Source organism: Rhamphochromis sp. 'chilingali' (assembly GCF_963969265.1).
Source record: "Rhamphochromis sp. 'chilingali' genome assembly, chromosome: 12".
Taxonomy (NCBI): Eukaryota; Metazoa; Chordata; class Actinopteri; order Cichliformes; family Cichlidae; genus Rhamphochromis; species Rhamphochromis sp. 'chilingali'.
Genome location: NC_137939.1, coordinates 1,379,029 through 1,401,122, shown reverse-complemented (window position 1 = coordinate 1,401,122; position 22,094 = coordinate 1,379,029). Strand labels below are relative to the sequence as shown.

The window sequence follows — 22,094 nt, the reverse complement described above, 5'->3', positions numbered from 1 at the left end:
GGTGGGATAGCTGGGAGATATGAGGAAGGTGGTAGTCGTAATGCCACTTTTTTGTCTAGGAAAAATCACTACATATCGCGTGCCATCGGGGTGGATGGTTAGGTCCCTGGATAATGCACCTCCTGTCTACACGGACCTCATACTTTGGTTACTGCAGGAGAAATACTACTGTTAATATATAAAGCTCCATTCAGGATTCATTCTGAATATGAGAACACGCATTATTTGCACGTTTGCTTTAACTTTTGAATATCATTAATTACAGTTCTGTCTGTCTATCAGTGTTCTGTAGTTGTGGTACTATATACCCAGCAGTGAAGCTTTAACAGGCCCTAAGCCAAGATGTTTCAGGGCCCTGAGAGTGGTAGGCGGGGAAAAAAATCATTTCTTTTGCTAACTTGTTATCAGAGATGGTGGTGGTGGTGGTGGTGGTGGTGGGGGGGGGGGGGGGGGGGGGCTAGACTGTGCCCCACCTGACATTGGAGAAAAGACAGTGTGGGCACCCCGACAAGGTCAGCAGTCAATCACATGGCCAGTACAGAGAGACAGAGCATGGCCGCTAAATCTGCACCTATGGTTTGTTCAGAATAATCAACAAACCATCGGTGCAACAACAAAAATGTCTTTGAAGGAAACCCAGGGTTCAGCTGGCCAAGAGGTTCAACATTGTTGCCCTTTTGTTTTGAGGAAACGGTTTACCACTGTGTTGTTACTTAGTCAGAATGATGAAAAGATGCAAAGTAATGTAGGGGAGACCGGGGATAGCTGTTACGTGGGTCAGTTGTAACACTTCCAATTTCTCCAATCAGGGCTAAGTTTCAAATGATGTGACTCATCCTGTGCATGCCCAATTCAGTTCTGCTATCACACGTGAAAAATCAGCACATTTTGTCAAACACAGACAATTTAACACGAAAAAAAGTAATTTGTATGCCAAAAAGTAAGTTTTTCTACTTTATTTCAATTTGTAATAGCATTATCTGCTTTGCAGTTAAACTCATCAAACTTAAATTATGTTATTTGTATGTCTATGGGGATATATTCTGTGTAGGTCTTTAGTGCTAATGTTTTAGCCGTTGGCTGTAATGTTAGCGAGTTCATGGCTATAGGAGTCTGGGTCAGTTGTAACAGCAACAGTCTGGGTTAGTTGTAACAATAATGCAGATGTTACCACACTGTTACTTTAACTTATATTAAACAAGTTGGGGCAACGACATCAACAGAGAGAGGTTCACTGGTCGCTTTTGTATATGCGGTTAATGCCATTGGCAACACAATTCCTCCACTGTTTGTGTTCCCACACATACATTATGCAGACCACTGTGTCAGAGATGGACCAGTAGGAAGTACTAGTAGTGGAAATAAATCAGGATGGGTGCAAGAAACAGATTTCCTCATCTTTCTGAAGCACTCTGCAAACCACACCAAGGTAAGCCATGATAAAAAGTAATGGAATTGCGATGCTGGTGAACAACTACATTTTTTCAGCTTCATTGTTATGTTCAAAATTGGTGCAAGAGTTGTAGGTTATAATGCCCACTGAGCCAATGAGGCCAAACTCAAGGAAGACCAACCAAAATTAAGGAAATATTCAGTTGCAGAAAATTCCATAATTTGTCTTTTTTGGGGGGTTGGAATATGTTCAAAGTTAGATTTCTGCATTCTGTCACACACACACACAGCTACATAAATGGATGTAAGTGCATTCATGTGTTGAATAAACAAAGATTACATGTTAATGTTTTGTTAGTACCCTTATTTCATTGTGTTACATTTTACCCCAGGATGTGTTACAACTAACCCAGACTATGGGGTTAATTGTAACATTTCACTCTTTGTGTTTGAGACCATACCATGCAATGGGTAATTGTGCTGCAGAGAAAATAGCTGCACTATTTAATAGCAGAGACATGTAAATACTTTGCATTACATTTTGAATCCACTACCTTAAAAGAGCTCCAATTTACAGACAGAAATGTCAAAAATGTTACAACTATCCCCGGTCTCCCCTACATAGATACTAAGACTGAATTAGCTACCAGGTCCAAATGGGCATCTGCCTTAGGATCACTGAGGGGGCTCGTATAACAAGTGACATGGGCTATTTTAATTGAATCGCAATATACAATTGGAAGACGCATGCTGCTTTGTGCTGCTTGGTATTCATTTTGATAACTAATGAGGTGCCTTGCCCTAAGGAAACTATTGGCTCACCTTGTTTTGTGCATTTCTTAAGGTTTTTGTGCCTGGGGGCACCAATGCAGTGTATTTAGTATATACTAAACTGCCACCTGGTGTCAGTGTTTTGTGCTTTTCTTAGATTAGAGAAAAACAGAGGCAGGAAAAATGGGTTTGCAAAAACCCAGGAGAAGGCAGGAAATGAATATATTTCTGGGGCAGGACCCCCAACTGTGCCCCCCTAAGACCTATCTACCTGCCCTCTCTGTATCTGGTTGGATTCTTTAATGCTAAAATGTATGGCTCAAATGTCACATAAGAAAAGGAAAGGCTGAGCATAACTAAACTCCCAGGAACGGTGAACAAGAAGAAGCGCAGGGCCAGTAGGGACAAGAGAACTTTTAACCCCCTGACAGCATCTTGGTCTGGGGTTGTCCTTTCATGTGGCCACTGGAGGGCAGTAGCACCTTAGTCATGGGTATTTTAAAAGGACAGCATGACAGCTGTCAGTTGCATTGACCAAAGAAATAAGTGGCAAATTGTGGGTTTGTTTTGTTTTTAATTAGCCCTCTGATTTTAGGAAACGCATGAATATGCTTGATCTTTTAGTTGTAGATGAATTAGGAAGAATGGCATTACCAGAAATCTGATGGTAAAAATCTAAGATTTCAAAACCGATCTGGATGATTTGTGCAAGTCACAGTGACTGAGAAACATTTGGTGCTTGGTGATAGACATCAGAGAGAAAACTACACAGCAGCAGTAAGATTATTTTTTAAAACATTGGCTGAATTTTCCTGGTTTAATTTTGACATGTGCAAACATGTCTGCATCTCAGCCTGCCTTTACAAAGTGCTATCCTTTCCCAGTGAGGACTCCGGCTGAAGTGGAGATCAGGTATTTCATTTTTCACTGAGCTTTTAGAAACACTTCAGAGTGACTGAGCAGAAAGGTGGAGGTATAAAATTCAAAACAAAAGGGATAGCTATTATGAACTTTGAAGAGGTTCTCCATTTTTTAAAAGATTATATTTTCTATTCTGTTACTGCAAGTAGGCTAAATAGCCAGTCACAACCTGTTTGCCTTGCTGCCATTTGACAAGCTGCACACAAGTAGCATGCCACCAGTAGTTTCTTCCCTTGGGCTTTGACATTACTAACCTAATGCAATGACTAAATTATTTATGTTTCATTTTCATTCATTTTATTATTTCATTTTTTGTCATTGCTTTTGTGTTGCATGTTTTTAATTAAATTATCTTGAATAAGCCTCTCTCTCTCTTATCCTTCAATACTCATCCACACTCAGAGTGCTGGAGGCTAGATTATTCCGGATTGTAGGAAACACTTGATAATGGAAACTTTCTTGAATGGCAGGAAATGCACAATGGAATTTTGAATGCATCTACCCTGGAAACTATGCAAGCTAATCTAACCAAGCAAGTTTTGGTAAGTTTTACATGTATTATTCCTCATACTAACTTTTACTCACCTTCTAAAGCCATTGTGTGCTGCATAGGAACGGACCTTTAGAAATCCCTCCCCCACACACCGTTACTATTAACACTATTAATGAAATATACAGTTCTGTTTAATCTAAGCTAAAACATGCAATATCGTCCTGTAAGAAAAATAAAAATCAGAAAATTAAGTGGTCCACAATGATACATCTTCAGCCAAAGAGTGTATGCATTTACCCCCTTTTACCACTAGATGGAGCGCCACATCAATCTCCATTGAACAAAGTACAAAAAAACGGTACTTTGACCACAGTCAGTGAGCTGCTCGTGTTTGTTGAGATGCTCTTTTATACAAATTAACCTCACGCTTACGTTTTTTATTTACTATTTCCTATTTTAACTGCTGGGTTACACCTGCTCATATAGGCCCACATGTCCAGCCCCTTTGGCGACCCCTTTCATCCCTATATAAGTTACAGTCAGGCTACAAGCTAGTGGGGCTAGCCTCTGTTTCTCTCCTCTAGAGTCTCCCACAGGTGAGCGCAAACTTTATCTGTCATTTTAGGAAACGTGAACTTTTATTTTGGCGTTTTTTAAATTTATTTATTTATTTTGTTTAAAAATTTCTGTGTTTAAAATGCTCTTCAACATCTAGTTTAATAAGGAGCTACTGGAGAAGCTACATTTAGTTTTTAGAGATAAGTTAGCTGAAGGTGACTCAATGTTGCGCTAAGGTCACGGACTGTAGACCAGCATTCAATAAACATTTACAGTATTTCACATTTCATAATCAGTAGCTAAGTTTATCCTTACACATAATAAAAGAGGGAATGTAATAATTCTGAGGCTAAGGCCTCTTAAATCTACTCTTCATGTTGATTTATGATTTATGTTTTTTTGAGCAGCTATATATAACATGTTTTACTTAAGTTAACCCTATTTGTTAAATGTCGAAATATAAATATGATTTTGTATTTTCTTATGTAGATCAGAAAAAATTAATAAATATCTATTTAAATTTTTTTAACCTATATTAAGAGAAGATACTTAACCTGTAAATAAGCCTGACCTGTTATAAAGTATATAGTAAGTAGTAAAGCACAATATAAGTTCATTTTTTAATTGATTAGGATACAGTTTATGAGTAAATACATCAGCATTAGAAGTATCGGTGTGTGTGATCTTGCACGAAAACCAAGGTGAGTAAATCAGTAACAGTGTAACTTGTCAGTCTTGTGTGTGTGTCTGTGTGTGTGTCTGCCTAGACTTTGAAACAGGGCCCATTTACACAGGTTATGTGTTTTGAATTAATGCAAATATTTGGCAGGTAGAGGTTTTTGTGTGCTACAGTAAATATAACTGTGCATGCAAGCACCCGAGTTGCTCAGGTTATTGATACCAGGAGAAATAAAACGGGCGGCGCGTCCTTGTGTGAACTGGGTGTGAACACCAAAACACACAGTTATCAAATTCAGCTGGCAGAGCCAGTTAAAGGCAGGCAAACATCACAATGTGCCTTTTGAAAATACACACGGCGGCTCACACAGTGATTAGCACGTAGTTTACTTATTATCCGCTGGATTATGCTTTACTGAAAACTGGTGGCAAATGTTGACAAAATGCCCCATGGTGCTTTCTTCCTTTATGGATTAGTGTGAAGTGTGTGTAAGAAAAACCTGCTGTGCATTTAGAGTGCATCTGTATCTACAACTTTACAGTGCCGTCTAGCTGTGACTATATTTGTCCTCCCTTCCTTTTCTCTCTTGCAGGGGGACAGGAGAGTCGAGAGTTGGAGGGCTGCCAAAAGAGGCCGGCCCGCCTCGCAGCTGAAACTTTTACAAGCCAAGCAGGAAGACACACGGAGAGCGATCGAAGAAGAAAAGGAGGAAAAGAAAAAGTGAGAAAGACATCTGAGCTCCTTTCTCTCGATCTTTCTGTCTCGCGTCTCTGTGTCTGCCTTCTGCCCGTCTCTCTTTTTCTTTTCTTCTTCCTTGTTAAAGCCATACTGTATTTGCCCGCCTTTGTTGGCAGGGGGTAAATGTAGGGCTTGAGGACAGGGCGGGAGGGAAGTAATGGAGGGGTGTGGGGACTTTGAGTTCAGAGAGTTCAGCTGAGGAGAGAAATAAATTCATAAACAACAAAGGAGACGTGACGTCAGGGTTGAGGGGCTGTCCAACCTGCTGCCTGAATCTGAGCCTCCATAGAAGAACCGGATTCTTCACACCACGTGTGTGTGTGCGTGCGTGTGTACAGTATGAACGTGTGTGTATGTGTGTGTGCGTCCATTGTCCTGTCTTTGAGAAAAGACTTGTGGTGTTCAAGCAGAGAAGCTGGGCTATTGTGGTCTGCTTTGTGTCCGCAGTTGGTGTTTGAAGACTGAGAGAAGCCTCTGGTAATGTGTGTGTTGGTATCTGTTTGGCCAGTCAGAGGACTCCGCCGCTATTATTACAGCAGCTGCGACAACGAATTAGGCGTTTCACTCGAAACAAGCTTTGCTTTTTGTCTGTAATTGGTTGCTTGAATCGAATGGTAGAAGAGTGTTCCTGGGTTTTTTTAGAGTTACACTCAGTATTTTCAAAATGACATCAGCTCGGAGGTGAGTGCTGATTGGTTGGCTCGGCTTGGGATACCCGCTTCAGCACCAATGATTGGCCCGCAAGCTGGCTACAGAGAAGGTCGGCCATTAATGAGCAGATGGATTTATGTTTTCTCTCCTAATGATTGAGGTCATCTAGAGGCGACAGCTCGCTGATCCAAGATCTGCATTGGTGTTGAACTATCATGCTCGGGTGAGAAAGCAAAGGGAAACCTGGGAAGGATGCCAAAGGCAGGGGGGGAAAGTATCCACCCTCCCTGCTCATTGATTCATTTAGCTGAACTCTCTCAAAGCCCTCCCTCTCACGAGGGCTGATATTATCCCCAATGGAGGGAGAGAGGACGGATTGAGGGGAGACGCAAAGAAAAACGGGCAGAACAGAGATGTCAAAAAAGACAGGAAGTCTGCCAGGAATCCTTTTTCTGGTGAGAGAACTTGAAAAACAAAAGTCCAACAGCGTATATAAGAAATCTCAAGCCAGTTTGAGCTTCTTTAAAAAAAATCTATTGACTGTATGAACATGGTGAGATGCAACAATATGGCAGAAGTGTCGGGATCTGCTTGTCTCTCTCACCATCTGTCTGTTGCTGCAGGATAGTATGAGTGGGGTATGTGGACAGAGGTGCGTTTTGGATATTGGATAATAAAGGTGTACGTTAGCCGATACCGGACTGTTTTGTGTCGCCGCGTCGGCTCACGACACTTGACGTTTCTTCTCGTACTTTGTTTCCTTGTCTTTCTGTGGCACACTCTCAGTCTTAACTCTTTTCTCGGACTCCTCCTCTTTCTGTTCCTTCTCTCGCTACAGCATGTCACTCCCTTCCTCTTTCTGTGTCTCTGCACCCCCCACCTCCTCCCGTCCTCCCCTCCTTTCTCTCTCCTTCCCTCTTGGCAGCGGTGCCAAAGTGGGCTGGCAGACCGAGGCAAACACAGCACAGGGCAGAGCAGAGGGTGATCCAAAGGCTGGTGATTTGATTATGTGTATGTCTGTGTTCTTAACTCCTCTGTTGTTGGCGTCTTCTCGTGTTTGACTCTGTTTTGGTTATACGCCACTGACAGTAATGCAAGTCTACTGCTGGTCTGTTTTGGACCTCTTTGCTGTTGGTGTGTTTGATATTGTCGTTTGTGTGTGTATGTATTTTCTTTTCGCGTGTGTGTCACAGTGGCTGTGTGTGAGCAGACGTCCCTCTGTCACCTCGTGTACGGACAGACGCACTCACGCCAGTAGGAGGGGATTGTGGGAAGGGGGTGTAGCTCTCAGAGGGTGTGCTCTACTCCTCTCTTTTCCCTTCTTCCCGCCATCACGGCCCTCTTCTCCGTCAGTCGTCCGGCCCAGCCCGCCGCTCACTACAGGCTTCAGGTATTTCCCTTTTTTTAATCCTGTGACACCTTTTCCCTGCAGTCTGTCTCCCCGAGTTCCTCTCGCCCTGTTCTCTGTCCTTTATCGTGGTCTTTCTCCTAAACGTTGTCTGTTATCGGTTGCCACGCCGCACTCTCCTCGGTGCCATTTTGGCTCAATGTACATGACAGGCGAAACTTTTCTAGAGCTCAGAGGGACACTGCGACTCCCTGCTGACAGTCTTCTTTCCCCTGGTGTCTCTATCTCTTTCTGTCTTAACCTGAACCCCTCTTTGCCGCAGGACAGCAGGCTCTGACGGGGGGGTCAACAGTATTTTCTGTGGTTTTCTGTATTGAACAGGTGTCTCTGTGGAGACTGGTAGGAGGGACGACAGGCCTTCTTGGTTACTCACTGACCTCAGAGGGTTGTGTGGCTTGAGAATGGTTGTAAGCTTCAGGTTAGTGTAAGTATAGGTGCTAACCAGTGTTGAAGAGCTGTTATGGGACGAGTGAGGCACAAATCTCTTATCATCCGGGGCCATGGCGATAGAGATAATATAAGGACAATATTTACTTCCTTTGTTTCTAGCCACTGTAAAAAGTCTGATATATGGCAGAAGTTTCACAGAAACATGTTTGCTGGTGCAGTTGTGTGTCCAGTTTTATGCTTTTTCAGTCTAGAGTTGTGTCTGTTTGCCAAAAGGTAGCTGCTACAACACTGCGTCATTAACATCTTTATATACTTTACATTTCAGAGGAAGCATTGGGCAGAAATGAAACTGACGATGCTGTAAAGAAAAAGGTTTTTTCAGTAGTGAGACGAATGTTTTGTTTTATTTGGTTTTGTTGTTGTTGTTGTTTTTTGACACGCCACATGAGAAGAAGAAATTTAAAGATGAGCGGTAGCATTTGTGTGACTGGTGTGTATTTAGGCAACATGTAAAACTGTCGTATATAAGGGTAATTTTGATTACAGCTGTATGTCAGAGACCAGAACACTGCACTTGAATTAGACAAGCGACTGTGCATATTGACCAAGAGCCGTTGCAATAATTTAACCAAATTTAGTTGGTCAGATATTACATTGAAATATCTGCTTACTGTACATGTAATTAGGAACCTAACTGGACAACTTTATGCCAGAGCTGCATATTGCATCTAAATATGGGTTGGTGTTAAAATGGCGCCTTCATGCCACGTGTAAACAGTGAACACCATCAGACCTTTTCATCATACCCCTCACAATTAGCGGCTATGCTACTCTGTCAAGTCTCTATTTTTTCTGATTGCTTATCTTTCGCATAAAGTGGCAAATGGCTGCATAACAAAAGTAAACTAGTTTTTTGTTTGTTTGTTTTTTGGATTTTTTGCATATCAAAATGTGGTACTAAAGAAAGACAAACGTTAAGAGGAAAAAGGGCTTGAAAAAATATAGAGATCAAAAGTTACAGAGATAGAAAGAGAGGTAGGAGTGGGAGTGCTCTTTCCCCGCCCCTCTCGTATCCTCAGATGAACTTATCGTGTTGCCTCATAATGCTTCTGAGTTTTTCTCCTAGAGGCAGTCAGGCTTACTTCCTTCATTCAGCCTCGACATAGCTGATTGGTTGATATCTTGGCTGACCGACCGCGGTTTGGAGCGAAGCAACAGGAAGTTTCTCTTCTCATGCAGGAAGCTGCAGCTGTTTCGTCCTGACATACACTGCTTTGCACTTTTGCACGCATTCTCTTTGTGTGCATGTGCACAAATATGCACATGCACACGCGCACACATGCACTGGCTTTGAAAGGGCATACCTTTCCAAGTGTTTGTGATTATATGCTGTATACGTGCATGCTTGTGTACAGTCTGCACCGTGTGGCATTTGTAAATGCTCTAACATGTGGGCGTGTAGCGACATGCAAGGCCAGGATTCTGAGCTATCAGAAACATTTGAAACCATGGTAACCACACATCTCATTAGCACATTAGCAAAAGCATAGACAAGTGGAGATGAGAGGACAGAGAAAGTAGATGGAGAGGAGGAAAGCGACCTTTCTTCATTCGGAGATTTTAGAGACACACACTAGTCATTCGACTACTTGGAGGACTGTCCACACAGCCCAAGCCTGCAGATTGGCTGTTTGGCCTGTCAGCCATAGCTCCTTGTCTATATGTGTATCTATGGGTCAGGTTGTTGTTGGAAGCTGATAGTCAGCACAGTGACTCCCATATGCTCTTGGCGTATCTGGGTCATATATCTTTTCCTCAAACAAACTGTCCAGCATGTTTATCCAGCGCTCAGGCTGACTCATGTCAGTTCAGCATTTGTCTGTGCAGCCATCTACTGCACAAAACCAAAACACTGATCGCAAAAGCCTGGAAGCCTTTTTATTTAATTACCATTCATCTAATCAAGATCAACTGAGCTCCTTTAATGCCCACAGTTTGAGCAACTGTGCTGTGTTGTCTGTACCAGTGTACGGTTGTGTTAGTACACACATATGGCAGCATATCTCTGCATATATGCGAGCGTGAGCTGTGTGTTGTGCCTAGCTAATGAGGATATACAGAACATCAGAGCGGGCACCATGCCAAGTGGGATGGTAGAGGCTCAGTGCTCCTTCGTCCTCTAATGCAGGACGTTCCTGAGAGAGTGGGAGGATGAAAGCTTGTGTGATAAAGTCACCATGGTGCTTTTAAGAGGATCAGTAAGAATGGACGTGAGTTAGACAGGCAGTCAGTCGGGGAATTCTTCACTCTGCCATCTATTGTGGCTTACTTCCTCCATCAACGCCACCGCTCCTCCCCCTCTTTAACCACCACCTCCACCTCCTTACTCCCCTTATTGAAATTCTGCCTGGCACACAGACTCTGTCCATTCTTGGCACAAAGCTCAGAGAGCGAAAGAGAGAGAAACACACAAGAACCTGTACCAATGGTGTGGTGCCCCGTCTGTTGTGTCTGTGCCAAACATTCATTCTGTCTCGCGGACCGAGGGACCAGGCGAGCCAATAGGTGTTTTCCTGCCTCTGCTTCCTGCGATAATCTGCTCCAATTTTGAGGACTTTTGTTGGCAACTGGGTATGCTGCGAGTGTTCTGAGATTCGATAATTAACCCGCGTGTTTACGTTGTTTGCATCGGACAAGGAATAAATCGCCTGGTGGGGGACAAAGTCTGAATCCTCCCGTCAGTGGAGGAGAGGAGCTAAGGCTGGTTTCCATTATATTCTTAATCCTTTTTTTCACGTGGGTTTCTGTTTGTTTTAATGTGGAGACGTGAAGTTTGTAAAACCTGGTTCCCTTTGCTCGCCGTTTTAATGGCGTTTGCTCTTTGTTTGACATCGACATGTTTAGAAAGAAAGAAGAGAGGACAAAATGAGTGGGCACGGCGTGGTCAATATGTCCATTAAAACATTAAACCATCCATTCTGATTTTAGTCTGCGGTCCACAAAAGTCCACTTTGGCTTCTTTCTAAAAACACAATGAAGGCAAAGTGTTTCTTAAAAAGGCCTCCCAGTTTAGTAACTGGTATAAAAAGACTTGATGTTGAAATTTTATTCTGTGGGCTTTATAGAGAAAAGTGATGCCAAAGAGCTCAAACTGTCAGAGGCTTTTGGAAACCTCGAAATACACGTGTGACTGTCACCCAGAGAAGGATGACAAGGCCGAAGCAGGAAATCGCCTCCAGAAAAACACATCCTGGTTGGTCACAGCAGAGTCGTGTTATCAGAGGGTACGAGTGGACAAGGCCCACGTTTCTTGGCTTACACTGAAACCGCCGCTGTGAATTTACAAACATTCAGCCGTGATTCTGCTGTGACAGATGCACAGTCTGTCTGATAGGCAGATGGGATTAGCTCAGAAGGCCAGATTTCTCCAAGTTCCTCCAGCTGCCCCGCAGACGAGAGCTGCGTTTATTTTCAAGAAAAAGTTATCGGGCCAGCCGGGACATACGTACCTGCTGTAAGCGCCACGGAAAATATCTGCGCCCGGCACGTGACTGACCGCGTCGACTCCGGTTTTGCACAATTAACCCAGAAAGCACAGAACTCCCCACCAGCATTTATTGTGTGCATGTTTTCCTACTCGGATGTCTTGTTAAATCTTCGTTAACTTGACCCATTTCTCCGAGAGCACTGTGTCGTATCAGCCTCGTCCTCCGAACGCGGCTGCAGTCGGGGGACGTTTCTTGGCGACTAAGCAGAGCCCATAGATCTGTCACTGGCGTGGTGACAGAGTCGGGCGTCACGCCAGCGCACCCCCACCCATTCTGTCTGTCTGGTCTTCTGTAGTCAGTCTAGCAGGGTCTACTGCATGCTAACTATAGGCTGGTCTGGACCAAGTCTCAGGGGTCGTGGCTGTATGCTAATTTATGCAGGCGGTGTACCTTCTAACCTCATCTCTGTTAGTCTGAGGCCCCGGCCTGGCGTTTGTCTGCCACTCATTAACCCCGCAGTTACTGGCATGTCAACCTGATGTGCACGGAGCTAATCTTTATCTCATGTTTAGCAATAGTTTGACTGGTAATGGCTGAAGGAGAAGCAACGACTTCCCAAATGAATCAAACTTTAACAGAGCAAAATGCCTGCCCGCTCTGTGAGGGTGCTACTGAAACATTACACGGACAGAAACATGCTGCACGCGGTCGTGGCTTCGTCCAGCTGCCTGATAAGTAAAGTTAGAGTTTCCCTCTCGCTCCGTGATAGAGTGTCGTCTGGCTCTTTTGGCTTCGCCTTAGTGTTGGCACAGGACTGACTCTCCATCACTCCTGATAGAACAGCTGTGCTTTCTTCATCACGATGCAGCAAGCTCACGAAAAACCTAAAAGGTAGACCCTTACAGTGTTTTAAAGCAGACCTAAAATGGCCGATGTGCAAGACGCCATTTTGTGTTTCGTTGTTGTGTTTTGGGGGGCAGAATCCCAGCTTTGTATTCAATGAGAGGCAGCTGGTGGAAGCCATATTTGCAGGCATCTGTGTGTGTACCTCCGTCTGAGGAGCAGCAGCCAGCCTGCACAGGGATAGCCGCTGCAATGAGCTCAGTTTTTGGCGAAAACGGAGGATTCCTGGCACAGAATCGAGCAGCTCGCTTTTTTTCTCTCTTTCGATCACATGCCAGAGTCTCAGGAAGCCAGTGAGTTGTTTGTTGGGCTTTCACACATTAGTGCTCTCACTTTCCGTCGTCCACTCACCGTTAAAATGATTTGCCTCTGATTTATTTTAGCGGACCGTGTTTCTTAAAGACGTTACAGAAAAACGGGGTCGATCGTGAGGATCTTCTTTTGTTTAGAAGCGATAAATGTTTCTCCAAATCTTGGCAGTTGAAGACTTGTTGGCGTGAGGCGTGAGCACTTTCACTCGTGACTTTGAGCCGTACCTATTTTAAACCAAATAAAACAGACACGGAGAACAAAAGCAAAAATGCAACGAGGCTGCTTTTTGCAGAGGTTGAATTTCAACACGTCACTCGAAGATATTGTGAAAAATGTAACTTTTAAAAGTACACGAGAATAAAACTTGAATAACCAGATGATTTCAGTGAGTTAGTTAATATTATTGAGCGCTTTCTTTCTTTGTGCCGTTGCAGGAAGGATACCTTTGCGGATCTTCGATGTTGAAGCAACGTGGATGCTGTCCTTGGAGCTGAGGTAGTAGATTGAATAGTTGTGGGGTTGTGTAACCTCTTTTTTAAATAACTATACAATCTACTGTCTTTCCCAAGAGACAGCCGAGTCAGCCGCTCGCCGACTGCCGTCTCCAAGCAAAAACACGAGCTTTCAGCAGTCTTATTCTTGTTTTCACGCCGAGCAGGTAAATAGGCCCAACATTTTTAGAAAGGTGAACCTGGGGTGTGTTTGACTTGGGCTCTGACAGGGTGAGGTAGTAGGTTGTATAGTTTGGTGGGTGGGACTGCACCCTGCTCAGGTGATAACTATACAGTCTATTGCCTTCCCTGAGGAGCTCGCTGCACACTGAGGAACATACAACACATGCTCATGGCTCAAGTATGACGTTTATTGCCAGATATAATAAAAAAGGAGGAGGAAGACACGCAGCATGATTAGTGTTGAATTGACTGGAAGTGTTAACTTATGTGCTTTTAAAAGATGTACATTTTAATAAAGTCACATTTGTCTTAAATAAGTTGTCCAAAAATCAGTGAATGGCAGCTTGAAATTATTTGTCACACACTGCAGTTGTGATTGTCGTCGAACAGGAGCTGTGCCGATGGTTAGTGTGTGCCGCCCTCTAGTGGAGACACAGGAAATTGCTATCTGTAGAATAAAGTTTGCACAAATATCCATAAATGGAAATTACACTCAACTGGCTTCTTTCCCCAGTCTATGTGATTCGCTTTAATAAAGCTTTACATGATGGTTGAACACAGACTCTATGAGCAGATACAAACTTCCTGACAAAGTCCAAAAGGCCCCTTATTGGAGACTGCTTTTCCATCTTTATCCAGATGTGTATGTTAATGGCTCAGCTGCATGTTAATGATCTGCGAACCTGCTTTTTCCCGATGGCAACAGTTTAACCACGCAAGGAAGCGCCTCCATAATTGACCGTAGGCCTGCTGGATCTTTGGAATGCGACAGGCATAGATCACAGGGTTGACTGCTGAGTTGGCGTGAGACAGGAGAATACCTGGAACATTTGGATTGGCTAGTGTTACATTTCACAGCAAGTGGTGTTAATGAGTCACATGCTCTCGAATATTTAACAACCAGCTGCAAACTGCGTAAGGGCTAGAAAAAGTACTGTCACCTGCCTGTATAGAGCGTTCCCTGTGTGACAGCCTGAGGGCCTTGAAACAACAGCAGACAGTTCATCAGGTGGAGAGGAATCCAGCAGCCAGCAAACAAGATGAGGACGAGAGCCAGGGAGCAGGCCAGCCTCTTCTCCCTGAGCAGAGAGGCCCGGGACTGAGGGCAGCTGTCCTTTAGACGTCCCTGTAGGCTCCAAAAGATTCGAGTGTAGAGGAGGGTCATGACCAGCAGGGGTGCCATGACACATCCGAGAAAGTTGAAGTAGACCATGAAAGGGAGGGAGATAACTGAGAGGAAAGTGCACGGCGGACGGATGAAAGAAGTGGAAGATGTGTTGGTAGAATCAGATGCTGGGGAGGAGTAATTGTGCCAGCCGAATAGAGGAGTGAAGCCAAGGAGACATGAAAGCATCCAGCAAACAGACACGCCGATCCATGTGTGCCTTTGTGTGGCCAAGGCTTTGTATCTGAAAGAGGGATAAAGCACAATAAAAGGGAAAACCTGAAAATATCACAGTGTTCACTCACAAAACAGGAGACCCAGAGTTCACCTCACCTGAGTGGTGTGTGCAACCGCAGGTATCGGTCCACAGCAATTGCTAGCAGTGACAGCACAGATGCCTGCGTCAACACCAGCACAACACAGCTGAGAAGCAGGCACAACTCAGGGATTAGACTCACCCAGCCATCCAATAATACTGCAAGGGGCACAGCGGCCACACCCACAAGGAAGTCAGCCACTGCCAAGGACACGAGGAAGCAGAATGTTGGTTCCCGAAGGGAATCCCGGATACCGAAACACACAGCACACATCACCAACACGTTACCAAAGCAACATGCTGCAGCAATAAGCACTTCCAGTACTGTGTAGGCCACCCAGCTCCATTCAGCCATTAGAGCAAGACAACCAGAAGCTGTTACGAATGACAGAACGAGTTTCCTCGAAGGCAGCTGAGTAACATCCAACACATTCGATGGTTTGTCTCTTGTTGCTTTTGGCTTCAATTTAGCAACAAAGGCACTGAGCTGACACTTTTTATATGCGAACATGCATGCGCTTGTACGTGCACGAACAACAGGCATGCACTCCATGGAGACGCCATCTGTATTTCATCAGTAAGTGAAGAGCCTTTCCCTACTCCCAATAATGTAAATGTGGCTTTTCCACAAAAGGGGTGTGTTTCGTGCTGTGGGGGGTGAAGGAAAGTTGGAGTTGCAGCAAGATGACATTTAAAAGTTCTGTTACGACAAGTCCAAGTAGAGATGTGTCCTCAGCAACACGTATCAAATGAATCAAAAGCGAAAGCTTTCATGCAAACAAAAGTCCCATAAAGACAAAGGTTTTTAATGACATATAATGGTTATGTTTATTACCTGACTGAATTTCTATTACAGTTGCATTTTACTCTGAGCCTTACAGCTTAAGGATAAAAATCACTAGTCTTTACTAGTGGAGAGAATGATCTACAAGAGTAGATCTTAGTTTTGACTGTTAAATTTTAAGCCACGAGGTACTTGGTAACCGCAGTAAAGGAAACGTGGATTTCAGGAAAAGGTAGAATTTCTTTTCTGCCTTTCTTTTGGAATGAAAGTATCGAAACAGGTCAAAATCATACAGAAATACAATACATGATACACCAATGAGTCACTTTTACTACCTGACATTGCAAATGTGGCACGAAGAAACTACTGGAACAAAACCTGTGAGTGTGTTCTATAAATCAAGTACTAGTACAATAGTACAATAGGTACTATTGTTTATTTAACTTGGGATTGACACTCAGTTTGGCAGCTTTATAGAAAAAAAAGTCTACTTCTCATCAAAGTTAGGGTGTGTATCTGTGTGTGCTCGCTTCTGTGTGTGCAAACTCTTTAGATGTTACTGATTAACACGTCTGTTTTTAGTGGCGGTTTTTCCCTGCATGCTCACTTTGCATACAATTTTGGCTGTGGGTGCAGGTCTGTCCGTCCATGTCTGTGTTTATTTGAGCCACATGCACTGTGCGGGTTATCTTTACCATTTTACACACACACACAAGCATATAGTCAGATGTTCTGAAAATATGTGCAGATTTATTTTATCATAAAAAAGACATTTTTGACACAAACAGATCATGTTTTCTTAACCAAAATGAAGAAGATGATTGTAAACTGTATCTGCTAAATATCTGCGATACAGAATCACACACAAAGAAGAGAAATATGCTACTTTTATTTGAAGGATTTAAGTTCTACTTATAAAGTAGATGTTCTACAATAACCTTTTCGATTTACATGATAAAAGCCAGATCACCTCTCCCACCTAGCCTGTACCTGAAGTTTGCATTTACAGTTCTTCCCCTCACACTGAATACAATGTGGGTCTGTATGTATAACTGACTCTGAGCTACGGTGCATCCGCTTCTGGCTTTCAAATACTCAGTATTCATTTGTTATTCAAAATGCCACAGAACTATAATAAGCAGACACGAGATTCATGGGACACCCAAAGTGATTTCCCTTGACATCCTTTGTCCTTATTCTATTTCTATGCTAACATAGACTCATTGTTTCTACTTTGTATTTGAGTCTCCCTGTAGACATTTTAGCGTCTTCTCATCAAAGCGGTAAGTGAGCTTCCGTTTAACTTTGTGAATCTCGCCTGTGCGAGAGTAGTTCCTTAGAGCCCGTGCCATCTTCTGGTACGTCATGGGCTTGCGATTCCCCTTTCGCCGACCCCACAGCTGGGCCAGGCTCTCCTTGTTTTGGGAAGAGAACTGAAATGTGCCAGAGGAGGACTGGACCCACCAGATGCAGCTACGCATCGATGGCGTCTGAAGCATCTCAAACAGGAACTGGAACAGCCGCTCCTTCCTCTTTCCTTAGGAGGAAAAAGGGGATGTAAATACAAATATGAGGTAACACTGTCTCATATGTGCGTGCATGAAAACAGAATGCTGTGTGGGAGACGTTTGGTATTTGTAGGCTGTTGAGAGTTTTAGTTCTTACACACATGTTCAAATGTGGTTCTGTCTATGTCTGTGTGTGTGTGTGTGTGTGTGTGTGTGTGTGTGTGTGTGTGTGCCACTCTACCTGACAGTGGTGCAAGAGGCAGGGGATCTCTGTCCTTCCTGCTCCCTGTGTCAGAGGATGGTGACGGCGAATCCTGGTACTGGGAGCTACTGGACTGGGAATCTGAGTCAATGTATCCAGATGCCTCATCGGAATATGCTATGTGTCCCTGTGGTGAACACACACACACACACACACACACACACACACACACACACACACACACACACACACACACACACACACACACACACACACACACACACGCACACACACACACACAGACAAAAACGTGTAACTATCTTTATAAATCATATACAACACCAATGAAATGGCTCATGTTAGTCTAAATTCTACTTCGAGTTGATTGTGCCTCTCACACAGTATGAAAAAGATAATTAAGGCTAAATTTACCAGGAAGTTGAGGTTCTTGAACTTACCCACTGGTTGTCATGGGGACTAGGCCAGGCTTGGGGCTGCTGTCTGTATTCCTCACTGTGAGAGCCACAGTGCCACTCATAAGCATGCTGACCTGACCAACTATTCTCTATAGAGAAACACAAAAGAGATACATGTAGAAATAATCCACACTCAGACACACTCTGGCATCTCTCTTATCTTCCCCCCCCGGCCATCATTACCATCATGACACTAACCTATAATTCTGCTGCCTTGGTGGGAGTGTATATGTTGCCCCATTGAGGTCAGAGGTGATGCAGGCGTGTGTGCAGGCTGGACCTCCAGTGAATGCTCCTGCAGGTACTCCTCGATGACTTCCAGGTCAACCTCAGGGCAGGAGGAAGGAGCCACTCCACTCCAGGCTCCCCTGCCTCCACTTAGCTTGAGCTCGGTTGCATAAGCCATCTGACACACACACACGGCAGGACATAATGAACATTTGCATTTGTTGTATCTATTGTCAGTGATAGCCTGAGGCGTTACTATGACACATAACACCCATTTTGTTTTGTTTTCTTTCTTTCTTCTCATGAAGCCCATTGATGTTCTGTTGTGTGCCACTGTTGTGCTGTGATGCACACAGTGAATGATTTTGCTATCTGAAGATCACTGACGGACACATTCATCAATTTTGAATGAGCCTCGTTCTGTTTAGAGCCCTAAAAAAGGAGCACAGCTCATTGTTATAATAGGATTAATTTAAATAGCACACATTTGCAAAACGTAATCTCGCACCAATGAAATGAATTTGATCCTAGCTCTGTGCTGAAGGGTTTGTGTTTTGGATAAGAGCCGAGGAACAACACTGCAAGCATGTGTATTTTAGTTTGACTGGCAAATTTATGCAAGTGTTTGTGTTTTCACGGCCACAGATAACATGCAGGTAACCGTACCATATGGCTTAGCTTTTCATAGCCCATTTTCCAGTAGCCTTTTACCCTCAGTCTATACATAGATGACATGGTAATATTTAAGACCACATTGTCACTCAGATCCAGTTATAAATATATAAATATGCCTTTCCTTCCTTCACACAATGCCCAACAAAAAATAGAGAAAGTATCAAAAAAATCTGATCAAACTCACCGTCTCCATTTCTGTCAGCATACCAAAAGGATGATCTGGAAAGAGAAGACGACCTCATCAGTTGAGCCAGTGGTCAAAACTTTGTCAAACATGAACTGAGAAGTGAAAGAAGCCGTCACACATAAACTCAACAGCACTTCTCTAACTTATCAGACACCATCATATGAAAAGAAACGACAAAAAAGCTGACTTGAGCGAATAAGCACAGCAAAGATCGACGTACCCGTCGAAGGCGCACTCCTGCGTGTGGTGCAGTAAAGTAATATCCTCAGGCATTAAAAGGCGGAGATGTCAGAATGTGAATGCTCACCTGTGTGATGTTCCACCTGGATGTCATCTCTCTTATACTCTATCCACACATGCCCTCCTCCCCCTCTCATTGGCCAGTGAGGGCTGTCAAAAGGGGGGAGTGGTTTATTTTGCCTATCTATTGTCTCTTCATACAATGTAATTTTTACGTTAGTATTATCCAAAGTGCTACTGTACAGTCACTGGTTTTATAATTGTTTTCAGATGTACAGACGTTTAAATGTCAGCAATAAAGTTTGTCCTGTTTTTGGAGATTGTCAGTGTTTCACATTTTAAGGGAGTCAAAGCCTGCGGTGTGCCTGTGGTTTCTTATCATTTCATTTGGCACAGACGAGGTGCCATGGAGGACAATAATGTGGCCATATTATTTTGATTTTATATTTCTGTTGAGGTCAAACATGAAACTCATATGAGTAGGTTAAAAAATATGATCTGATATATATATATATGATAAATATGATGAGTGATGGGTATTTTACACATTATATTTGTTGCAGAAAAACAGATTCTCTAGAGCACAGTAACATGTAGATGTAAGTACATCTAAGGATATTTAGACATTTGTACTGTACCCTAATTTCAGAACTATGACTCACATTAAAACTTATTTGCAGACGTTTTGTATTTACAGCATTCGTTATGTTAAAACTGGGCATTTGCATAAAATCAAGTGAGAGAAGAGTGAAGGCATGCTCTCTATGCAAGGTCCGTCTCCAGGACTACTTAAAAAAAATCTAATCCTAACTAGGAAAAATAATCCTCGGGAATATCATACTTCCAATGCCTAAATGCCAGGATTTAATTATCAATGCTTGGAGTTAAAAAGAGTAAAAAATTCTTAAAACACTTAAAAGACTTTACACATCCTCAGGACAATGCAGTTAAGGTAAAATGTGCTGTAAAAGTAAAATGTTACAACTCATCTGTGTCACAGATAATCCGCTGGTTTCACTTAACCACAAAGTTGTAACTGTAACTGTAATCTGAAATTATTTGTCATCACAGTGATAATGAATGCTCCTACACAATGACATTGTTCTTCATAAACCATTGCAGGGAAGCAAACAGCGGCAGGCATTACATCACCCCGCAGGTTTAGAAAACAGCGTCATTCATAGGTGGCTTTTGATGTGCGCTGCATTGTGGCTGCTTCCTTTTTTGTGCTGTTTTTGTTGTGTGTGTGTTTTTTTTAAATTTCAGGCGTAGATTCCTGGACACAACATGTGTTGTAGCGCAACATGTGCTTTCTTTCGCACGATGTATATAGGAGAGGGATTTCCCCAAAGCTTTTTTTTGATCTGTGACAACAAACCTGTCAACCTCTTAGAGTCTGCTGCGTGCACTGTCAGGTTCGCTACAACAGTCTGAGTGGTCAAACGAACCAAGTTAAGAGTAGATAATATTAAAGCAGATAGTGCCTTTATTCCAATGCTATTTTGTGTGTGTGTCTGTGTGTTTAACCTGTGTTCATTTGAGGTCCCGCAAACAGTCCAGTAGGACACGAAACTCTTTTTCTAGTGGCGAGTAAACAGGAGTGTCAGCGATTCTTTATGTTAACCAAATGTTAAACTGATGAACTTTTTACAGTGTAGTTCTGCAAGGCATGCTGGGACATGATGAGCATCTACATCCAAAAAAAGCACGAAGCAAAGCAGCAAACTGTGTTATCAAAGGCCACTGACTCATGATAAGCACTGTCGTAACAAATCCAGCCGATTGCCTGCTTGGATGAATGATATATGGTGCATATGAAGCCGTAGAAGCAGTGGGTATCACAGCACGATAAAAACACCGGGAATCTGGACAATAACTTTATAGCGTGTCATCGATCTGTGTACATGTTCAGTACACTGAAATATTACCACAGGCACATTCCCTGTAAATGATCAGGGTACACAGGGATCATGGTGATTGAGGGTCATTATGTCATAGTGAACGAGCAAACACTTGGTTGGCTTTCAGAGTCAGAAACGTCTTAACTAAAGATATCTGCAGTCAGATGTTTCTGCTGCTTAAATCCAGAGCGATGGTCCAACACCAGGGGTGTCAAACAGTCCTCGAGGGAGCTCTTTACACGCGTCCCTGCTGCAGCACACTGAATAAAATTAGGGCATTAGCCAGCCTGCAGAACTTGACTGCTTGCTGATGTGGCCATTCAGCCATTGATTCCTGTTACAGCATCTCATGAGTGAATGAACATAAACATAAACATGCAATAAAAGTACTTTTAGAAGTACATTTTTCCAAACACTTACATTTACTTACATTTATTTAGATTTACTTGAGTATTGTTAGGGGTCGCCACCTCAGCATGCAGTCAAGTTCTATAGTTTTGCTAATGACCTGTTTATTTTATTCAGGTGTGTTGCAGCAGGGACACGTGCATGTTTTAAATTAATAGTGAATCAGTCCAGAAAAACCTGTCCAGCAAGGGGGAGCCATATCTTCTTTGAAAGATCAGCAGTATTTCTCGTACCTAACGCACGTGATCCCAATTTTTTTTAACTCTCAGGATGCTGACAGTATATTCCATATATTATATTAAAGTACAACCACAAGTGAGAAAGAAACGACAGAGTAGGCTGTGGTCTTTATAATGAAGAAGGATATATGAGGAATATTTGCTTACAGATCCCATGACCAGTATCATAATATCATAATTCTTTTTTTATGAACCTTCAGTTTCAGGAGGTCTCAGTTACACAAATACCATAGTAAGGATTGTTGCATGAAACTGATACCTACCTACCTACCTACCTACCTACCTACCTACCTATCTATCTATCTATCTATCTATCTATCTATCTATCTATCTATCTATCTATCTATCTATCTATCTATCTATCTATCTATCTCACAAAAAAGTTTT

At 43.0% G+C, this 22,094-nt stretch overlaps 2 protein-coding genes across 2 annotated transcripts in view; both read right to left on the bottom strand.

Annotated features, from left to right (window-relative positions):
* Positions 1-13,569: 13,569 nt before the first annotated feature.
* Positions 13,570-15,412, bottom strand: LOC308408020 (adenosine receptor A3; the record flags this gene model as incomplete). The annotated part of the gene is made up of 3 exons (XM_080900070.1): positions 13,570-14,199; positions 14,324-14,787; positions 14,877-15,412. 3 exons carry the CDS (start codon positions 15,410-15,412, stop codon positions 14,027-14,029), a joined length of 1,173 nt encoding a protein of 390 aa, XP_080756196.1. The 3' UTR covers positions 13,570-14,026.
* An 811-nt stretch (positions 15,413-16,223) lies between these two features.
* The window catches only part of LOC308407212 (uncharacterized protein), a 30,166-nt gene continuing 24,295 nt past the window's right edge, over positions 16,224-22,094 (bottom strand). Inside the window, exons 2-6 of the mRNA XM_080898747.1 lie at positions 18,917-18,951; positions 18,028-18,235; positions 17,812-17,918; positions 17,393-17,540; positions 16,224-17,180 (exon numbers count right to left, since the gene is read on the bottom strand). Of these exons, the coding sequence (XP_080754873.1) occupies positions 16,873-17,180; positions 17,393-17,540; positions 17,812-17,918; positions 18,028-18,235; positions 18,917-18,937 (792 nt within the window). The 5' untranslated portion in view covers positions 18,938-18,951 and the 3' untranslated portion in view covers positions 16,224-16,872. The remainder of the gene's footprint in view (positions 17,181-17,392; positions 17,541-17,811; positions 17,919-18,027; positions 18,236-18,916; positions 18,952-22,094) is intronic.